We start from the raw sequence: 23,079 nt of genomic DNA, 5'->3' as shown, positions 1-23,079 counted from the left end.
CCCAAATGGAAAACTCCAAGGAATATCATATCCAGATTCCAGAATCATCAGGTAAAGGAGAAAAAACTGCAAGCAGCCAGAAAGAAACAATTTAAATATCAAGGAGCAACAATGAGGATTACACAGGACCTGGCAGCTTCAACATTAGCAGATTAAAAGGCTTAGAATATATCTGGAGGGCAAAGGAACTTGGATTACAACCAAGAATGTACTACCAGGCAAAAGTAAGCATAATCTTTCAGGGGAAAAGATAGGCATTCAACTTTCCTAATGAAAGATCCAGAACCGAAGAGAAAATTCAATCTTTAAATACAATACTCAAGAGAAACATAAAAAGATAAAATGGGAAGAAAAAAAAATATTCAATAAGTTCAAAATGTTTACATCCCTACATGGGGAAGAAGATACTTATAACTCTTGAGAACTGTATTTCTATTTAAGGTAGATAGAAGGAATACACATAGACAGAGGGTGTAAGTATTAAGTTGATTTTGATGTGATAATATATTTTTTTAAAAACCTTAATTATATGTTTAAAAACTTATAAAAAATGACAAAAAGGATTTTACTTGGAGAAGAGGAAAGGGGAGGCAGAATGGGGTAAATCACATCACATGAAAAGGCACAAAAGACCTATTAAAATAGATGGAAAGAAGGGAGGGATTTGGCTCAAAGAGGGAACAACATACACACTAAGTTAGGGATAGAATTTTATCTTACCCTATAGGAAAGTAAGAGGGGAAAGGGGAAAGAAAAGGGAAGTGGGGCTAATAGGAGAGATGTGGTGGTCAAAAGCAAAACATTGGTGAGAAGGGACAGGACAAAAGGAGAAAGAAAAGTATAAAGAAAGGGAAAATAGGATGCCAGGAAATACACAGTTAGTAATCATAACTGAATTTGAATGGGATAAACTACCCCATAAAATTTAAGGGGATAGCAGAGTGGATTAAAAACCAGAATCCTACAATATGGTGTTTAAAACACATTTAAAGCAGAGAGATACAAACAGAGTAAAGTCAAAGGGCTGGGTCAGAATATATTATGCTTCAGCTGAAGTAAAAAAAAAAGGCAGGGGTAGCAATCCTTATCTCAGACAAAGCAAAAGCAAAAATATACCTAATTAAAAGGGAGAAGGAAGGAAACTACATCTTGCTAAAAGATACCATAGACAATGAAGTAATATCAGTATTAAATATACATGCACCAAGTGGTACAGCATCCAAATTCTTAGAGAAGTTAAGTGAGTTATAGGAAGGAATAGAGAATAAAACTATACTGGGGGGAAACCTCAACCTCCCCTTCTAAGACCTAAATAAATCTAACCAAGAAAATAAATAAAAAAGAAGTTAAAAAGGTGAACAGAATTTTATAAAAATTAAATATGATAGACCTCTGGAGAAAAATGAATGGGGATAGAAAGAAATATACCTTTTTCTCAGTAGTACATGGCACATACACAAAAATTGACCATGTATTCGGGCATAAAAACCTCATAGTCAAATGCAGAAAGGCAGAAATAGTAAATGCATCCTTTTAAGATTATGGTGCAGTGAAAATTATATGTGATAAAGGGCCATGGAAATACAGACCAAAAATTAATTGGAAACTAAATAATCTCATCCTAAAGAATGAATAGGTCAAACAACCAACCATAGAAACAATCAATAATTTCATCAAAGGGAATGACAATAATGAAACAACATACCAAAACTTATGGGATGCAGCCAAAGTAGTTCTTAGGGCAAGTTTTATATCTCTAAATGCCTACATGAATAAAAGAGAGAAAGGGGAGATCAATGAATTGGGCATGCAACTAAAAAAAGTTAGAAAAAAATTAAAACCCCCCAATTAAATACCAAATTAGGAATTCTGAAAATCAAAAGAGATGTTAAGAAAATAGAATGTTAAGAAAACTATAGAATTAATAAAGAAAACTAAGCTGGTTTTATGGGGTGGGGAGAGGTACAATAAAATAGATAAACCTTTGGTTAATTTGATTTAAAAAAGAAAGAAGAAAACCAAATTACCAGTATCAAAAATGAAAAAGGTAAATTCACTACCAGTGAAGAGAAAATTGAAGCAATAATTAGGAGCTATTTTGCCCAACTGTATGCCAATAAATTTGACAATATAAATGAAATGGATAAATACTTACAAAAACATAAACAGGGGATAGAATGCCAGGCCTAGGGTCAGGAAAACTTACCTTCCTGAGTTCAATCTGGCCTCAGACACTTACTAACTGTGTGGCCCTCATAAAGTTACTTAACCCTGTTTGCCTCAGTTTCCTCATCTGTAAAATGACCTGGAGAAGGAAAGGACAAACTACTCCAGTATCTTTGCCAAGAAACCCCTAAATGGGGTCATGAAGAGTAAGATACTAGTGCAAACTACTGAACAACAACAAACAATTTGTACTAAGCTAGGAATTTCCTCTCATAGCCCATGCACTTAATGAATCTCTTTTCTATTAAATATAGATTGATAGACTAATTCTTGAAAGTATGTAAATAGCCATATATAGCCTATATTAGATTGCTTGCTGTTTGGGGGAGGAGTGAGAGAGGGAGAAAAATTTGAAACTAGAAATCTTATAAAAACAAATGTTGAAAACTATCTCTACATGTAACTGGAAAATAATAAAATACTTTTGTGGAAAGTACATAAATAGCTTTAAAGGGTAAAATAAGCCTTAAAGTATCTGAAAGTTGAACATGAAATTCAATGTTATACACCAAAGTACTGTAGGAATCTAAGGGTCTATTGATATGCCAGGCTGATGATGTGGCTTCTAGCTTTATTGATTATCACCTAGGGAGGAGAAAAGGTATAGTTAGAGAAAATACTCATGGCCGTTTTTTCAACATGGAGAGCTATTTGGGATTAGGATCTGTGACTGAACATTTCCAAGGTTGTTTGTTAACAATGGTTAAAGGAGGGGCAGCTAGGTGGTGCAGTGGATAAAGCACTAGCCCTGTATTCAGGAGGACGTGAGTTCAAATGTGAATTCAGACATTTGACACTTACTAGCTGTGTGACCCTGGGCAAATCACTTAACTCTCATTGCCCTGCAAAAACAACAACAACAAGAACAATGGTTAAAGGAAAAGTTACTTTGAACTCTCTTGAAGCCATATTAGGTGGTCTTGAATCAACTTTGTTCTCATCCTGTATATCAGTCTCATTGAATTCATAGTTTAATTTTTTTTTTTTTCAGATACTGTTGTGAGGTGGAGAATACAGTTCTGGGAATGTTGAATATCTATGTTCATATTTCCCCCAGTGGGTTCATCATAAAACTTTTCTGAGAATTCTTACATATATATGCATACATGCATGCATGCATACATAGATATATACATATCATTTAAACTCCCAAATTTGTGTCAGTAGGAATACAATTTGATGGAGGACCTACTTTCAAACTTGAAATACCATCTGAACTAAAAGGAACCCGTTCTTCATTTAACTCAATATCCTGAATTATACAAAACTAGATAACGTCTAATTTTCAGTTATGAAAGGGAGAACCTCCTACTTAGCAAGATTATCGTCTTCCATCTTCAGGTAGGCCTCACTTCTCAAGGAAGAATGACTATAATATTAGATATAAACAGAAGACCTTTGGTTGAGTAGAAGTGACTAATCATTTATGGTATTGTCTTTTAGCCTCTTTTAGAATGGTATTACATGAATCCATATATAAACATTCTTATAATAACCAATAGTTTTCAACAATAATTAAAATGATAACTTTCTGTGCCATGTCCTTTCATTCCACATACAGTTGGTTGCATAATTTGCCATGCACCAAAGGAAAGAAACACCCTCTAACAAAACATTATGCAGTGAGAATACTTGAATTTCCAGTCAACTGGCTCAGCTGTGAAACCAAATTATCTTTATATAGCAAATTTCTTAACTCTCACTGTGACAATCAGGATTTTAAATAGAAGGGAATATGTCCCTCACTTAATATCTTAAAATGCTATATTATGATCTTAAGCTTAAATTTGTGATTAAAAATAATCTAAATTATAAATTCCTTTAAGAAAGGATAGGCTGTGTTTTCTTCTCTATAGCATTTTGCCATTGTGATTATTTCTGTGGCATCTGGACCTAAATTTTTAAATATCATCTCTTAAATCTGACAGTTTTCTAAGGTATGCATATTTATCTCCATGCTACTTCTTTTAGTGAGAAAGTAATTACATATCTTTTCATGAGAATCATTTTCTGAGTGTCACTAAAAACAAAATCTGGGCTATAATGACATTATTTGGTCTTTTCAAGCAAAGAGCCATGACTTGTGAGTCTTAAACTATAAACGGACACTAAAAAAATAGTACAATGGATTTCACATTCATGGACTTTCTATCACAGACCTTTATCAATTTGCCCCTTATACAAATAAAACCTAATATAAAGTGCTATAATGAAGAAGAAATAGATCTGGGTCAATGCTAGTTTCTGAACATGAAGTTCCTTAAAAGCTGTAATATAAATCCTCCAAATATCCATTACTGAACAAAAAGTTTCTCACATATAAGTGTGGTAGGAGACTACCTATAATATTTTTTCTTTTTAAATTAAATATATTTTTCCAATGTATAAAAATCCATTTTCTCTACTCCTTATGTGGGGGTAAAAAAATCCTTACAATAAATATGCATAGTCATACCAAAAACTTGAGTTAGGGCTTTGAATCACTTGGAAGCAATGATCTCTTCCCTCGGTGTCTTTATTGTTAGGAAGATTTTTCTTTCATCAACCTCAAGTCTGTCCCTCTGAAATGTAGCTTTCAAATGACCATTAATCTTATAATGTGCTATACTTGCACAGAAAAAAAATCATAATTTATATTTCTACCCTCCACAAAGTTATATTATAAACATGTAGGGAAAATAAAGTTTTCATCTTATCAGGTTGCATTAGGTTAATGGTTTGTTTTGCATTTGTATTTTTGTGCAGAATTAGTGGTATTTTGTTCTGTACTGATGAACCACTGTAAATAATAATTAACCAAATTTAGTCATTAGTTAGTATCACATATATTTTGTTCACTGATACATCATTATCTATGATTACATCCTGTAATTACTTCAACTGATATGGAGATGGGGAGAAGAGGGAACCAAATCCATCGTCCTTTACAAAAGTATTTGTCCAGCCCAAAATAAATAAAAATCCTACTGTGTTCTATGCTAGTAGGTACACAGCTATATTATCTAATTCTGGTTTCCACTTTTTAAGACCATTGACAAACCAGAAGTCTAGAGAAAAGCCACAAGAATCTGAAGACTGTCATATAAGGAACTAGGGCTATTTAACTTGGGGAAATGAAGGATGGTTTGTTGGGAATATGATGGTTAACTTCAAATATTTGAAGGGCCATTGTGCATAAAAGGAATGAAACCTATTCTGCATACCATTAGATGTAAGAAAAAGAACCAAGGGCAGAAAATATGGGGAGACAATGATTGACTCAATAAAACTTCCTAATAATTAAATCTGTCCAAATATGGAATGAACTGCCATATGAGTTAGGGACTTTGAATCACTGCAAATATTAAAGTAAAGACTTGTAGGAGTATTACATGTGGAATTCTTGCACAGAGTAGGAAAGTTGCATTAGATCACCTCTAAGGTACCTTGTAATTCTGATTCTCTGTTTAACTTAGACAATTCACTGCTTGCCATCTTTACCAAGAAGTTAACATCTTCTTCACTAGCAAATTGTAAAAGACTGTTAGGCTGTTTGTTGCTACTTTTTAAAGTCACTAGCAAGATGCTTTAAACCCGGATAACTTTATCAAGTGAGAACACTTCTCTCAAATCACTCAATTAAAGGCATTGTAAGTCTTTATGAGAAAAATATTTCCAGCCACTGATGAGATGAAATGTTGCTACATAGTAAGTATATTGGAATTGGTTTAAAAGCTGATCGTGGCCTATGGGGATAGGAGAAAAATCAGCAAGTTAATTCATAATATGGCATTACAAAAGCTTCAGACAGATCTCTAAGAAAGAATCTTCGGAGAGAAGTAGAGAATCTCTATCTCTTCCCTTCCCTGACCTAAGCCAGAGGATGAATTTGTGAACTGTGAGAAACCAGAAAACTTTGAACTTGCCCTTGATGTCCTAGCTATGTTCTGGGACCAGCTGTGGCTGATGGCAGTGTCTGTAATCAAAAGCCAAGGACAAATAAACACAAAGAGGAAAGTCAGCTTCAGGAATGAGGGAAGCAGATATCTACAAAATGCCTATGTGGAATTTCATAAAGATTCCATGAATGGGAGAAAATGACTTCTAGCTATCAGGAAATATGAGTCTGGCCCTTTGCCATATATGCTCTCTGAGCTTAAGCCCACTTAATGTTGGATTCTGTATGTACTTGTGGGAAAGTATGTCCCCATAAGGGACACCTTATGGACTAATTATGCCATCACCTTGGCATACCAATATATGAAATCTAATTGTCTGGCTAGCTAATTGATATCACTTGACAAAGATACCAACTCCTTGGGTTTATCCCTCCCTAGAATCCTAAAGGGAATCCCCACTCTGATTACTTAACCTGACAGTACAAGTGGGAGTTGGAAGAATAAGCCCAGAGCCTTCACTATACTTACATTGAATGTTATTTAAAATTTGAGGCTATTCATAACATGCAGAAATGTAACAAAACCCTCACCAAGTTATCGAGCTTTTAAAATGACAACCTAATTAGACAGAAGTTGGGTTATTTGATTCCAGTGCCTGTGACAGGGTCCAGTCATTGGTTTTGATTTAAAATGATGGTATAGGGGGCAGCTAGGTGGCACAGTGGATGAAGCACCGGCCCTGGATTCAAGAGGATCTGACTTTAAATCCAGCCTCAGACATTTGACACTTACTAGCTGTGTAACCCTGGGCAAGTCACCTAACCCTCATTGCCCAAATGTTGGTATAAATTACTTTAATCATCAACTGAAGTGACAAGGTAAGGGGAAAAGGCTATCAAATGACTTTAAAATGTAATATATGGGGGGCAGCTAGGTGGTGCAGTGGATAGAGCACTGGCTCTGGAGTCAGGAGGACCTGAGTTCAAATCCAGCCTTAGACACTTAACACTTACTAGCTGTGCGACCCTGGGCAAGTCACAACCCCAATTGCCTCACCAAAAAAACTCAAAACAAAACAAAACAAAAAAAGAAAAAAATGTAATAAATGCCCCCAAATAAGACATTTCCTAATTCAATGAGGACATTTGCTAAAATTTTCATGAAAGAGAATAGATGGCTTTCATCAAAACTATTAATAATTATTTTGTAAGCACTCTCTGTAAGAAAGATATATGGAATATAAGAAAGACATAATATATAAAGATTATTTAGATTTGCGCAGATCTAAAAAAATAAGCCTTAACTAGCTAAATCCTTTCAATGTTACAGTGTAGTAAGTTACATATTTCTGTAAACTGTATTAAAACCCTTTGTTTGATCTGGAATAGCCTTTAGTAAATTATTGATTAATGATATTAAATTGTTCTCTGGTGGCCCAAAGTTCACGTATCTTTCATAGATCCATAGCTTGGGCTGTATCAGTTGTTACTGTTCAATGATTCAATCACGTCTGACTCTTTTGTAACCCTATAGACTTGTTCATAGGGTTTTCTTGGCAAAGATACTGGAGTGGTTTCCCTTTTCCTTCTCTAGTGTGTCCCCATTTTAAAGATGAGGAACTGGAACAAATTGGGGTTAAGTGACTTACCCAGGGTCACACAGTTAAGTTTCCAAGTCTGGATTTAAACTTAGAACCTTCCTGATTCCAAGCTTGGTGCTCTATCCACTGCACCACCTAGCTTCCTGGGCTATATCAATAGAACAATTTCAGACAAGAATTGAAAAATGTGCTAAATTGCATTTGTTGCTTACTACCATGTAAAAGATGAGTTAGTTGAATCCAGATCTTTTTCATATAGTTCAACAATAGATAGTAACATATCACTTATCACAACATCAATGCACATTTATTAGTTGACAACTGTGTACACATATACTAATTGCCTTCATTAAAACATTATTCTATGGCAGCTAGGTGGCACAGTGTATGGAGCACCAGCCCTGGATTCAAGAGGACTTGAGTTCAAATCTGACCTCAGACACTTGACACTTACTAGAGCTGTGTGATCCTGGGCAAGTTACTTAACTCCAATTGCCTCACCAAAAAAACCCCCCAGAAAACAAAACAAAAACATTATTCTAGGGATTGTGTTAAATACAGTTCAGGTAAGTGAAGTTATCAAAAAGGTGACTGACAATGTCAAATGCTACAGAGAGATCAAGAAGGATTGGGATTTTTTTTTTAAAGGCCACTTATACTTAGTAATTAAAAGTTTCTTAGTAACTTTAGAAAGAATGGTTTTGGCTGAATGATGAAGTCAAAAGTGAGACTATAGAGAGTTAGGAAGAGAGTGAGAAGAAAGTGGAAGCAACTATTATAGATAGCCTTCCCAAGGAGTTCAGCTATAAAAAGGAGAGATAGGGAATGATAGCTAACAGAGATGGATGAATGAAGTGAGAATTTTTGAGAATGGGGAAGACATGGGCATTTTTTTTTTTGCAGAGCAATGAGGGTTAAGTGACTTGCCCAAGGTCACACAGCTAGTAAGTGTCAAGTGTCTGAGGCTGGATTTGAAGTCAGGACCTCCTGAATCCAGGGCCAGTGCTTTATCCACTGTGCCACCTAGCTACCCCCGGACATGGGCATATTTGTGGAAAGTAGCATAGCAGTCAGTAGATCAGGAAAAACTGAAGATAAGTGAGAGAAGGGATGATAAAGGTGGCAGTCTTTCTGGAGAAGATGGTATGGAATTGTGATAACTTACACATGTAGAAGGATTTACCTTGACAAGAAGAGCCAACCCATAATGTGAGATAGAGGTGAAGGAGGAGATGACAGAAGGTGTTAGAAGGCATCTGGAAGATATGAGCTGAGGAAGGGGAAAGAGGAATCTCTCCATGAATGGTCTCCGTTTTTTCAGCAAAATATGATGCAAGGTTCATAGGCGAGAGGGTGGGGGGAGGGGAGGTATGGGAAGTTTGAGAAAGGATGAAAAGGTTTGGGAAACCTACTGTAATGAGTGGGATAGAGAGTTAATTATGGCCATGTAATAGGATTGCCTGATTACAATGAAAGTCCAGTTGAGATGACATAACAATTTTGTAGTGGATTCAATCAGCCCCATTTCATGATTTTCTCTGGCTTCATTCAGCAACATGTGAGTAGGAATGAAGGCAGAAGAAGATGGTAGGAATAATCTAGGGGTGAGGCTTGGCAGGGTGAGACCCACAATAGCATAAGAGGAGAAGGGATTCAGGAGAAAAGGATGGTGAGAAATTGAACTGGTTTACTAAGGGGTCAAAATGGGAAAGAAAAAAAGAATGTAGGCACAACAACCTGGGAAATAACTAAAAAGCCAAGAGATCAAAAGTCATGGTGTGGACAAAGAGTAGGGTTTGGTATTATGGTATTATGGGAAGGCAAAGAAAGGGAATGGGAGAATGACAAAAGATTGTGATCATATAAGGGAATTTCAGAGTTCATAAACATGTAAGTGGAGTATTTGTGGGTGGTAGCAAGATCAGAGTAATCCAGTGACTTTCTGTGTGTGGCTGAGGTAGGAGTGGAGGAATTGGTCATGGGAAATGAGTAAATTGAGGAACTGGAAGGTAAGGTAGTATAGATATATTTGAAGGAGTATCAACATGTACGTTGAAGTCCCCTGGACTGGCTGGGAACTGGGGAGGAAAGAAAAGTCTGAGCCTGGCACTGAACTCAGAGAGGAAAAGATAGGAAGTGATATGGAGGTTGATAAACAACAGATTTCAGAACTGATTGGTTAGTAGATATGGATTGAGTGAAGCTCCAAGGAGTAGGGGTTGCCAAGGGACAGAAGTAAAAGGAAAGCCTAGAAGTGTCCATGAAAAGCAAGGAATATTCCAACTCTTCCACCTTGACCATTGATTCCAGGAAAAGGAGTGAAAGTGCAACCTGTGCTGGAAATGGTGGCCAGGAAGGTTGTGTCATGAGAAGGGAGCCTGGTCTCAGTGACTGCCAGAAGGGAAGGAAATAGAGTACCTACTTACTATGTGCCAGGAACTGTGCTAAAGGGTTTTTTTGTTGTTGTTTTTAAATTTTTATTTAGAATTTTCCCCAAGTTACATGTAAAAAATAAAAATAAAAAACAATTTTTTTCAGATTGATTTTTTTTTTTTAGTGAGGCAATTGGGGTTAAGTGACTTGCCCAGAGTCACACAGCTAGTAAGTGTGTGTTAAGTGTCTGAGGCAGGATTTGAACTCAGGTACTCCTGACTCCAGGGCCAGTGCTCTATCCACTGTGCCATCTAGCTGCCCCCCATATTGATTTTTTAAAACTTTGTGTTCTAAATTTCCTTCCTTCCTCCCTCCTCAACCCTCCCTATGCAATCAAGCAATTTAATATAAGTCATACATGTGCAGATATGCAAAACATCTTCACAATTAGGCAGGTTGAGAAAGAAAATAGACAAAATAACTTTAGATGTGCTAAAGGTTTTTTATAGATATTATCTCATTTGATCCTCATAACAACCCTGGAATATAAATCTTATTATTTTCCCCATTTTACAAGGGAGGAAATTAAGGTAAACAATAGTCACATAGCTAGCTAGTGTCTGGTACTAGATTTGAACTCCGGTCTTCCTGACTCCAGGCCCAGTATTGTATTCACTGTGTTACCAGCTGCCTCTAGGAGATGAAAAAAGAAATGGGAAAGGAAAAGATTTAAGATGAATGTAAGTTTGTTTCCTCCAGAGCAAGTAATCCAGAGAACACACTAGAAAGGGTGAATAGCTTTAGACTGAGACATTGGAGGGTGCTAGGTTGAGGGGGATGGAAATAATCGAGTGGGCAGTGGGAACAGAGAACAATCTCTTATTGAACATTATTCATTGGCAGAATAATGACAGCCTGGGGTTCATTTTGGATCTGTGGGATGGGAAGAGCATGACCAAGTGTAAATTTGTTGATCACTGACATAGGGAAAAGACTTAAATATGTTAGAAAGGTGCAAACTGCTTTGTGAGGTCCCCAGAACAAATGATCATTATTTACTTGGGACATCCCATCCAAATAAATGAGATTACCTATGTAGTGAGGCAGTTTACCAGATGTAATGTGGGGGTGTTGCTATGTGGCTCAAAGGGAGGCAGAATAGACATTTCTAGACTTTTCTCCCATTCTTCTCCAAGGGAAACTTTAATTCTTTCAAGGAGGGGAAGAAGGAGGTTGTGGCCAGAAGTTTGGCCACTCTACCCTCCTCAGAGAGAAGTGAGATACAAAGCTAGAATTGAACCTATATGCCCCTGTAAACATTATTAGTCTAAGGCATGTAATTTTCAGGTTCAAGGTAAACTTCTGATCTCTATTCATTAGTAGAGAAAGGCCCTAAGCTTTTTATCCAAGGCCTGATTTTCTTCCCATCAAATACCAGTTTCACAATGAACACATATAGCAGAGAGCAAAGAAATTCTATTTATCCAGGTTGACAGCAAAACAGAAATAAGAGAAAGCATATATACAATATATACTACATAATACAGAATGAAGGTGCTCTCCCATTGGGATTGAGGTAACTCAGTTCAACTGAGAGAGAGAAAATTCCAACTCTTACTCAAGGGGAAATTCCCCAGTGCCTCTAGTATAGCAAGCCAGGAATAGGGATATGATGGAGATTGCTAGCTCTTCTCATGATGGCTTCTTCCCAGAGTCTTATTTTTCTTTCAGCAACCTGAAGTAGGGGTGGCATTGTCCATCTTCTCTCTAAAAGCTGAAAGGCAGAAGTGTCTAAGACAAGTGCTGAGCCTGAAGAGCCCTGCAGAACTTGATGAGAGTTAGGAGAAGATCCCTCTTCTCTCCAACTTCTCACCAACTTGGCTCTGCCCCACACAGGCATATGACACTGATCCCCAGTAATAAGGAAAGAATACTAAACAAACAGGCTTTGTACATATCTATTTGAGTATTTCGATGAAGTCATTATCAAGACGGTAGGAGAGCATAGGGAACAAGAAGGTGGGAATGTAAAAGCATGTACCAAGCACGTTGAGAAACCCAGTTCAGCAGAAGATAAAATACATGAAGGTAAGACAAGTAAGATAAAGCCGGATCCATTAACTTCAGCTAGTCAAAACACACCCCCCTTTCTGACTGTGTGTAACCTTTATTTCCCCCCACCTGTCTCCAGTTCCCCAACCACAAACCAAGACCAAATCAACTAGCACTATGATTTGATGACCTATGTCAAGATACTCCTCTATGCCCTCAGTCTTTGTAACTTTCCATAACAAAGTGCCCCTCCCACTTCACCACTCCCTATGATCTCCTCCATTAGAATGTAAACTCCCAGGGGGCAGCTAGGTGGCACAGTGGATAAAGCACCAGCCCTGGATTCAGGAAGACCTGAGCTCAAATTTGGCCTCAGACACTTGTCACTTAGTAGCTGTGTGACCCTGGGCAAGTCACTTAACCCTCATTGCCCCACCAAAAAAAAAAAAGAATGTAAACTCCCGGAGGGCAGAGACTATCTTTCCTTTAGTATCTCAAGTTCTTAGCATGGTGCATGATACTTAATAAGTGCTTAATAAATGCTTTTTTTTATACTAGGCCTATGCCCCAAAGAGACATAAGAAAAAGGACCTATATGCATAAAAATATCACAAATTCTATTTTCACAATCCTCATTGTAACATACTGGAAAATCATTATCATTCAGGCTTTGCTTTAAGACCTCTAAAGAGGAAAAATTACAATATCCCTTGAGGTAAGTAATGAGTATTGATATTTCAATTTTTCATGTGTAATATGGATTACCCTGCCCTCTGATGCCTGAAAGCCAGGTATGTTACACTTCACTCCTCCTCTGGGGGTTTTCTAGTACTTTTAAGAGGATTGGGGGTAACTAGTTTCTCTGCAAATAGCTCTAGCCCCTACTGATAAGAGGTTGCCCTGAGTGTAGAGGGCAGGTCCCCTATATTTCCATGCATTTAACCACTAATGGTCAGATTACCTTTTACACAGAAATTTTTATTTCAATAGGTATAATCACAAATATACAAAATGACTTTCCCAACATGTGGGAGGCATCATTTTCCTTTCCCACACCACCTCCAATTTATTCTTCAGAGGAAGGAAAGGGATTAGATTCTAGCTTCACACAATTCCTATAGAGCCTAGCTTCTTAAATTGTGGGTCACAATTCCATGTGTGGTTGTGTAACTGAATGTGGGGGTCATAAAAAATGTGGCAACAGTAAAAAGTTATGTCTACCTATTTTATATACCTATATACCTGGGGGTCACATAAAAATTTCTCTGGAGAAAAAGAGTCAAGAGTGGAAAAAGTTTAAGAAAAGTTTAAGAAGATATACAACATAGTCCCAGCTCCAAGACCAAACTCCCTCCTAACCCTTCCCCCCCTTCCAAACCCCTAATGCTCAAATCCCATGGATCCTGGTTTCTCCAAGATTTCCTGCTGGGCTGGCAGCCTGCAACATCCCACCTGCAATCCCTAGCTCCAAGGTCACCATGGTTTGGGGGAGTGGCGGGGACGGGACATTGCTGGAACCTGGAATTGAGAAGGACAAATAACACAAAACAGAAGCAATACCCCCTGGCTCTTTTCTCAGGGTAAAAGAGAGGGAGCAGGGAAAGAAGTCCTTTAGCTTATAGTGCCCAAGATCTGGATGAACTCTGATCTTCACCCTCTGGGCAAAACAGGAAGAAGTGGTCGCTAGAAAGAATCTAGTAGAAAAAGAGAGATACTGTCTCAGTCTTGCCAATCTTAAAGACAGACACTGTTCTGATACATCTAATCAGAGGAGGCTACACTCATCTATATGGTAGAGGATGTAGAGGCCTCAAGCTTAGACAATCTGAATATGTTCCAAAGGCTTCTCCATGATTGGTATTCTGGGAATGCTTAGACATACCCTGGTTACACATATGAGGAATTAGAAGCACACAGAGATTGTGTCTTGCTTATTCATGGCCTCAGCTATTAAGTGTCAGAGCTGGGATTCAAGACCAGGTTTCTTGAAAGAAGAAAAAACCTCCCATGGTTCTGCCTACTCCCCACTCTCTGAGCTGTCATGGGGCCCAGAGTACCCCAGAAGTTCTCTGGGGTACATCAAGGAATCTTCTCCTGGAGAAACTAAACCAGAGGACAGATAAACCTAGAGAGATAAGCGGAACCAGATCGGATTGAGCTAGCTTTGGGACCTCCACCCTTCATTCTGATCTCCCTTAACCCTGGGGAGATAAATTTGGGTGTGGCTTCGGCCTTGTGTTCAGAAGAGAGAGATGACTTGAGAGATCTGTAGCCACCCCTCAGCCAACTCCTCTAGCCACCACCAGTGGGGGATGGTCCTCCCTCACTAAAGGAACTTTCCACAGTCAAATGGTCACTCCTCCCCCCATCAGTCCTCTATAAAAGTACCTATCAGCCTCCTGGTAGAGGAGATTGGTACCTCAGGGCTCCATACCTATCTCCCCATGAGAAGTCCAAGGATTTCTTTCATGGTTTCCCTTCCCTCGCCCCTAAATAAACCACCATCTTATTCTAACTGCTTTTGTGTGCAATAGGGTGTAATTCTTTAAAGAGGAATTCCTGGGGCAGCTAGATGGTGCAGTGGATAGAGCACTGGCCCTGGAGTCAGGAGTACCTGAGTTCAAATCCGGCCTCGGACACTTGACACTTACTAGCTGTGTGACCCTGGGGAAGTCACTTGACCCCAATTGCCTCACTAAAAAAAAAAAAAAACCAACAACAAAAAAGAGGAATTCCTAAGGATCCTAACCCCTAACCCAACCCCGTATGCCATTTTCCCCATAACAAAGCTGAGAACCTTGCCTCATATTTTATAGAAAAAAATGAGCCCACTCATCCTCTTCTCCCTTCTTGTTCATCTCCCATCTCTCTCTGGTGCCTTCTGCCACTTTTTGTGCCTTTTGCCACTTTCTCCTCCTTCACCTTTGTTTCACATGATGAAGTGGCCTTATTCCTTTTCTTTTTTATAATAAAATTTTTTTTTTATTATTTTCCAGTCACATGTAAAGATAGTTTTCAACATTTGTTTTCATAAGATTTTTAGTTCCAAATTTTTCTCTCTCCTTTCCCTCCCCCTCAAGACAGAAAGCAATCCTATATAGGTTATATATGTACAATTACATTAAACATATTTTTGCATTAGTCATGTTGTGAAAGAAGAATCAGAACAAAAGGGAAAAACCTCAAAAAAAAAAAGTAGAAACAGTCTGGTTCAATCTGCATTCAGAATTCACAGGTTTGTTTGTTTTTTTCTAGATGTGGAGAGCGTTTTCCATCATGAGTCCTTTGGAATTGTCTTGGATCATTGTGTTTCTGAGAAAGAGTTAAGTTCATCACAGTTGATCATTGCATGATGTTTTTGTTACTCTGTACAATGTTCTCCTGGTCCTGCTCACTTCATTCAGCATCAGTCTACTTAAGTCTTTCCAGGTTTCTCTGAACTCCTCTTGCTCATCATTTCTTACAGCACAATAGTATTCCATTACATTCATATACTACAACTTGTTCAGCCATTCTCCAATTGATGGGCATTCCCTCGATTTCCAGTTCTTTGGAAGTGGCCTTATTCCTTACCAGTACTAACTCCACTACTTGTTCAAGCAATCCCATAAAATTCTGTTTCCTCCAAAAGATTGCTCTGTCGGTCCTGTCATTCTCACTTTCACTTATTTTCAATCTCTCCCTCTCTACTGGCTCATTGCTTACAAACATAACCGTGTATCCCCTATCCAGAACAATCACTCAGGGCAGCTAGGTGGCGCAGTGGATCTGCCCTGGATTCAGGAGGACCTGAGTTCAAATCCAACCTCAGACCCTTGACACTTACTAGCTGTGTGACCCTGGGCAAGTCACTTAACCCCATATGCCTCACACACACACACACACACAAAACAAAAAAACCAGAACAATCCCTCATTTGATCCTTCCATTCCTGCTAACTATAAATCTCTTCTGTCCTTTGCAGCTAAACTCCTTGCAAAGACTCGACAACAGATGGCTCTAATTTGTTTTAACACCTTATAAACTGGCTTCTAAATACAGTGGACGGCATCTACAAATGTACAAAGGTAGTAAAAACTGAATGAAATAAGGATATAGCAAACAATATAATTTGGATGGAGTTAGACTATATGAAAGAACAGTGTGAACTAAAGATAGGAAAGTTGGATTCTGATTGTAGAAGTTCCAAAAGGAGTCCACATTTATTTCACAGGAAACTAGAAGCCTGTGAAGGGTTTAGGAAGAGAATGGCATGATCAGACTTATGCATTAGGAAGATTACTTGGCAACAATATGATTCAGAATGAATTTAAGAAAGGAGAGACAGGAGGCAGAAAAATGAGTTAGGAAGCTTTTGCTTTTGAGGGCCCAGAGTAGGATGGCATTAATGGAAATTGAAAGGAGAGGAAGGGAATAAGATATATACAATTGATTGAGATGCAATTAATAGGACTTGTCAACTGACAGGATATCAGGATAGGGAAGGAGAAAGTCAATTATATTTGAAGCTGGGGATTTGAGTTAAATTGGTGCTATCAACAGAAAAAGAGGGATGAACAGGTTTGGGGGGTGGGTAAGATTTTTTAAAAAACACTGAGTTTGAGTGTTGTCTGAGGGTAATTGAATATATGAATCCAGATTTTCCACATGTCATTGCAAATGTAGGGACAGAGTTCAGAGTTAGGGCTAGACAGATGCATGTGTGAGCAATCTGCAAAGATGTGATAATTGAAGCCATGGGAACGGAAGAGCTTGCAAAAGAAAGAGTGTAGAAATGGAAGAGTGGAAGGCCAAAGAGCATACATAGCTATGGACGATTACCCGTCCCCCATCTTGTATAATTGATATTGTTATGGGCCCAGGCTACCCCAGCAGTTGTCTGGAGAGATCAAGGAACCTTCTCTTGGAAACTAAACCAAAGGAAAGACACACCTAGAGAGATAAGCAGCACTGGATCTGGATTAAGATAACTCCAGGAACACCACCTTTTCAGTCTCCCCCACTCCTCCAAGAGGTAATCTTGTTAGGTGTGGCTGTACTAGGAGGGGACAGAACAAGTGCCCCTCAGCAGACTGCTTCCAACCCACCACCCAATAAGGGACATTTCACCCTCACTCAGGTGGTCACATCATCTAGGCAGTATAAAAGGGCGCTCCCCAGTCCGGTCGAGGAGGAAAGAATTTTAAACTTTCCTCCTGGCCAGTTTCTCTTGTACCAAATAAAACTGTTCTTTTATTTCTAACTAGGATGTGTGGGTAATTCTTTACAGAGGAATCCTAAGGACCCACGTGCTTTCCCCATAACAAAGAGAGGATTGGGTGGGAGAGAATTTATAGAATTAATAGGAGAGACAACATGCTGATGAATGACAATTGGAGGAGGAAGGCATGATGGGCTTGCCAGATCAGGAAAGGCTTTGTGGAGAAGGCCAGAGCCAAGTTTTGAAGGAAACCAGGGATTTGAAGAGGTGAGGATAGAGCTTATTCCAGGAATGGAGCACAGATAATACAAATATAAGAAGTGAGAGGGAGTCTTCTGTGTGAGGCACAGCAAATAGACCAGTTTGCCTGAACTATAGAATGCACCAAAGGGAGTGTATGTGTAAGAAAACTGGAAAAGTAGGGAGGGGCCAGATTGTGAAGAGTTTTAAATACCAGAAGAGTTTATGCTTGATCCCAGAGATGATAGAAAGCCAAGGTAGCTTGTATATGGAGGTGGGGGGAAGGGAGGTGTCACACAGACTTGTGCTTTAAGAAAATTATTTTGGCAGCCCTGTTGTCTGGAGAGGCTTGAGGAAAAGTGAACTACCAGAAAGTTACCTCAATAGTTGAGGTGAGAGGTGAGGGCCTGAACCAGCAAGGTGAGTATATGAATAAAAAGAAGAGAACAGATATGAGGGATGTTGTGGAGATAGGAATGATAAAATTCGGCAACTTGATTGTATTTGTGGGGTGAGTGTGAGGACATTGACACCAAGGTAGTAAATCTGGATGAGTGGAATTGTAGGAAACAATGATAAGATGGAGAAATTACATTATTCTTCTGTTTTTCCCCAATCAGGCTTCATAATTTTTTTAATGTTATGGATTTCAAGGTCATATATTCAAAGGTGTACTTTACATAAATAATCTTATCTACTGTTTTGGGTTGCTCCTCTTTTTGCAATGAGAATTGAGTTACCTTCTTTCACCTCCCCATCTAAAATCCACTTAAACAAAGACAAGTCTCTTTGGTAAACTACAAATGTAAAAACATACAAGACACAAACATCAGAACATTGTACCAGTTACACTGATATACAGCAACTAGTTACTTACCACAACAGATGTAAAATATTTGCTATTAAGCAAATGTGAAATAAGAAAACATTTGGGACCTGTAATGTGTGCCTGGAATTACAGAGAATCATGGGATTTTAGAGCTGAAAAGGAATTTAGAGATCAAGTGCCTTGCACACAGTTGACTCAATAAACACTTGTTGAATTGAAAAGAAAAAATATGGTTGTTGATTTTAGTCCAATTTTCTCATTTGACCAATGAGATAAATGAGACTCATAGAGTTTAAGTGATTTGCTCAAGGTCACATGGATAGTCAATGGAAGAGCAAATATTAGAACCTAGTTCTCCAACACTAGTTCCCATGCCCTTTCTGCTATTCTACATTGCACCCATAATGTGATAGGCACATTTCAGAAATCTAGCAGTAATGTTTCTTGATTATTGTTACATAGGATGATTCTCTAAGAGGGGTAATATGGAGAGAATTTAGGTTGATGAATATAAAAATGGAGAAAATTTTAAAATTATCTAAGCTTGTAAATAGATGATACTTCAATATTGTAGCCTAAAAAAGTTGACCTTACCAGATACAAGTATCCTTAAAACTAGACCTAAATAGTTCTTACTAATGTTTTCTTTCTTTAATCATATTTGAGGGGACTAGACAAGATAATCTCTAAATCCCTTTTAACTTTAATTTTATGGTGATGTATTTTAAAGACATTTCTTAAGTGACATGATTTTAAGCAAATTATTTAAGCAGTCTAGGCTTCATTTTCTTCATCTGTAAAATCAGAGGGTTGAACCATATCTCAAAGGAGAGCCTTTAAATGTATAATACTATGATTTTAGTGAAGATGTAGGGTTTAGATTGTTGATATTTTCCCCAAGTTTTTCAGGTAACCACAAATGAATGGAAGTTGTAAGTTAATTTGTACTTAAGGGGCTTCAACTGAATTTTTCTGTCAACAGAACTAGATCATCAAATGACAACATCAAAGCCAGTTTCCTTTTTGGACACCTGTGTTGTCTCTAACTTCCCCCGCCCCCACCCCCTTAGCTATGATGATCCTGCCAATTTCACTGTCCCTAACTGCCCTGACTTTGTAACTGGGCACAGTGCCTCCTGTCAGTTCCTGAATGAGAACTGGTTTGCCAGCTCAGTGAAACAAGGAAGTGTTGAAGGCTTGGTGTTGGCAAGAACACAGAAAGTTTCAAAGCATTGATGGTCACATTAAAAAAAAATGTAAGCCTGCTATTAATATTTAGAGCAGGATAGGATGGCACAAAGGGCTATGGAATTAAATTTGACAATGAAAACCACATTTAAAAATGTTGGAAACAAAAAAGAAAACCCAGAAAGGCAGGTGGATAACAATATTGTAGTAAACCACTCTTAGTTACTACCAGACACAGAACTTGGGAATGGAAAGACATTCTCAATTTGGCAAATCATCAAATATAGCAAAATTCTGTTTGTTTTTATGCAGATTGAGATACAATAGATGTCAATGTATGTATCCCAAAACAAAATCCTAAGACTGAAGAGAAAAAACCCCACCTTTTTAATTTCCCATAAAGTGGGAATTCATTTTTATCCTCTTTCCTCCACAAACAGCAGTTAAGAAGAGGGGTCCCTTTAATTTAGAAAGAAGTGGTGTGTTATGCCTTAGGGAGAGGAAGACAGTTCAAGTTTTGGGCTCACAGGAAGGCAGTGTGATGTACTGAAAAGAACTTTGAACTTGTTTGGCTAGCTCAGTCAGGAGCAATAAGATTCTCCAACGAAGGCTTGAGTTCATGCTCCACATTGGATTCTTTTGTTTTTTGGGGGTAATTCCTGTCAGTACAGAGTGCTGAATTTGGGGTCCAAGGACCTGTTTTCCAATCCAGACCCTATTATTGCTATGTACTTGATATTGGGCAAATCTTCTCTGGGCTTCAATTGGAGGGAGTTGGAGATAACTTTTAATGTTTTTAGAGCTCTAAATTTGTGGTCCTGTATTCATGGTACAGCGGAGCCCCAGTTTTGGTGGGGAAATAGTGGTGGTCAGAGAACCCAAGTCTGAATCTCAGATGGGATATTCACTACCTGTAAGACCTAGTCAAATCTTTACTTCTCTGTAACTCGTTTTCCTCGTGTACAAAATGATGGGGTTGAATCAAATGACCACTGAAATACCTTCTGGCTTAAATATAATGGATTATACATTCTAATCCTGCCTTTGTCACTTGTGAGATAACAAATTTGGCGTCTGGGCCTAGGTTTCCCCATCCATCAAATGGGACTGATCTAGATGACCTTTGAGGTCACTGTCAGCTCTGTGATTCTATGACCGGGGTTCAAATCTTGGCTCTATTAAATTCTCTGGGCTTCCTCAACTGTAAAATGAGGTGGGGACCTAGAGATAACTTTCAGCTCTAAATCAGTGTTCCTGTGTTAATACCAATTTGTTAATATGACCTTCAAACCAATCACTTAACCTCTCTGGGCCTCGGTTTCCCCGTTTGTTGTTCAGTTGTGTCCGATTTTTCCTGACCCCAAAGACCCAAGGTAAGCCAATACTGGGGTTTTCTCCGAAAAGATACTGGAGTTGTTGCCATTTCCTTCTCCAGTGGATTAAGGCAAACAGGTTAAGTAAATTGCTCAGGGTGACAGAGCTGGTAGTAAATGTCAGAGGCCATATTCCACCATGCAATCCCATTAATTCACCCTGCGCCCCCCACGCCGGCCCCCGATCAGTTTTTCAGGAATTGTATTTCTTCGGTTGACAAAGCCCTCTTCCTAGGCATAGCGCTCAGGCACCCACATTTCCACGGTCCCCAATCCCCTACCCGCTCCGGCCCTGTAGGTCCTCCCAGTCATGCGGCACGCATAGCACTCGAGGCTTCTGGCGGTATGGGGACGAGCGGAGATCCCCTCGGTGCCCAGCTCCCTCCCCGGTCAGTCCTGGGCGCGCGCCCCGCTCCCCCAGGATGCCTAGAGCAGCGCGCAGGCTCCTGCGGGGCCAGCCTGCGGTCCCTCCGCGCTCCCGCTCCCGCTCCCGCCAGCGCGCGGGGCCGCGGCCCTGCCACGAGACGCCGGGCCCCGCCCCGCCCCGGGTCGGGGCTGCCGCCGCCGCGCCTCCCGGCCGGCTTAGGTGGGCTATCTCCGGGAGTCCTGGGGGGGGATGCTGCTGCAGCAGCCGCAGCCTAACCCGGAAGTTGTGGCGGCGGCGGTGGCGTTGGGAAGAGTGTGTGTGTGAATGTGAGTGAGTGTGTATATGTGTGTGTGTGTGTGCGCGTGTGTGAGTGAGAGGGGTGGGTGAAGACAAACCGGCCATGGCCGCTGCCGCCGCCGCCGCCCGCTTTGTGTGCCGCCGCCGCCGCTGCTGCTCCGGCTCCTGCTCCCGGGCCTGAGGCGCCGGCGCCATGCGCCCGCCGCGGGGCCGCTGCTGGTGACCTCCCTCCGGCGCCGCGCCGCGGCAGGTCGGGCCGGGCCGGGCCGAGCAGGCGGGCGGGCCCCGCCTCCGCCCTCCTCCCCCGGGCTCCAGCCACCCTTGTCCTCCGCCCCCTCCCCCTCCGCCGAGCGGGCTGGCGGGCGGCCGTCCGTCCCGATGCCCGAACCAGGCCCCAGGATGAACGGCTTTTCCCTCGGCGAGCTGTGCTGGCTTTTCTGCTGCCCGCCCTGCCCCAGCCGCATCGCCGCCAAGCTTGCCTTCCTGCCGCCCGAGCCCACCTACACCGTGCTGGCCCCGGAGCAGCGCGGGGAGCAGCCCCCGGCCCAGGCTCCGGCGCCGCAGCAGCCGCAGCCGCAACAGCAGCAGCAGCCGCCCGAGGAGGCGGCGGCGGCGGCCGCAGCGCCCGGAGCGTGCAGCCTGCACCTGAGCGAGAGGGCGGACTGGCAGTACTCCCAGCGCGAGCTGGACGCCGTCGAGGTCTTCTTCTCCCGCACCGCCCGCGACAACCGGCTGGGCTGCATGTTCGTCCGCTGCGCGCCCAGCAGTCGCTACACGCTGCTCTTCTCGCACGGCAACGCCGTGGACCTGGGCCAGATGTGCAGCTTCTACATCGGCCTTGGCTCCCGCATCAACTGCAACATCTTCTCCTACGACTACTCGGGCTACGGCGTCAGCTCGGGCAAGCCCTCCGAGAAGAACCTCTACGCCGACATCGACGCCGCCTGGCAGGCCCTGCGAACCCGGTGAGCCGTCGGTCGGCCCCCCGGGGCCTGGGGGGAGCGGGTTTGGGCGTCCCCGAGCACGTCGGGTCGGGAACCTACCCTTTTGTACACGCGGAAACAAAAACCCACGGGCCAGACCCCCCCCCCCTCCCCATTCCCCACTGGTGCTCCCCAAGCGAGGCAGGGGGCAGAGGATTCTGTTTCCTCCTTCCAGGTGCTGAAGGGGGGGGGGGGGAGTCCGTGTAGACACTTGTGGGCCGGGAGAAGGATGGAGGGAGAGACGACCTTAGCTTCTTCCCTTCAGCGCTTGTGACCAAATTTATGATGATAATTTCCCCTCTAGCTTAAGACAAAGTCTTTAAGGTTCTAGGACAGATCTAAACTCAAAAGGATTGCTTGCTTTGACAATGTGTCGCTACTTCATCAGGTTTGCCAAGACGGTTCTTTTGTGGCTGTTAACTGCAGGTTGTGGAATATAGTGAGTGGTGTTTGGAGAGTGGGTCTGAGTAAAA

At 40.9% G+C, this 23,079-nt stretch overlaps 2 protein-coding genes across 2 annotated transcripts in view; one reads left to right on the top strand and one right to left on the bottom strand.

Moving 5' to 3' along the window:
- Nucleotides 1-21,944, bottom strand: part of LOC122743475 (protein vestigial-like) — a 30,548-nt gene extending 8,604 nt beyond the window's left edge. The window contains exons 1-2 of the mRNA XM_043988437.1: nt 21,241-21,944; nt 1,706-1,764 (exon numbers count right to left, since the gene is read on the bottom strand). Coding sequence (XP_043844372.1) covers nt 1,749-1,764; nt 21,241-21,818 — 594 coding nt within the window. The 5' untranslated portion in view covers nt 21,819-21,944 and the 3' untranslated portion in view covers nt 1,706-1,748. The remainder of the gene's footprint in view (nt 1-1,705; nt 1,765-21,240) is intronic.
- The window catches only part of ABHD17C (abhydrolase domain containing 17C, depalmitoylase), a 73,527-nt gene continuing 72,338 nt past the window's right edge, over nt 21,891-23,079 (top strand). Inside the window, exon 1 of the mRNA XM_043988436.1 lies at nt 21,891-22,588. Within this exon, the coding sequence (XP_043844371.1) occupies nt 22,002-22,588 (587 nt within the window). The 5' untranslated portion in view covers nt 21,891-22,001. The remainder of the gene's footprint in view (nt 22,589-23,079) is intronic.

The sequence above is a fragment of the Dromiciops gliroides genome, chromosome 2, assembly GCF_019393635.1.
Source record: "Dromiciops gliroides isolate mDroGli1 chromosome 2, mDroGli1.pri, whole genome shotgun sequence".
Lineage (NCBI taxonomy): Eukaryota > Metazoa > Chordata > Mammalia > Microbiotheria > Microbiotheriidae > Dromiciops > Dromiciops gliroides.
Note: the sequence above shows the minus strand (reverse complement) of the source record. Positions and strands in the feature narration are given on the sequence as shown.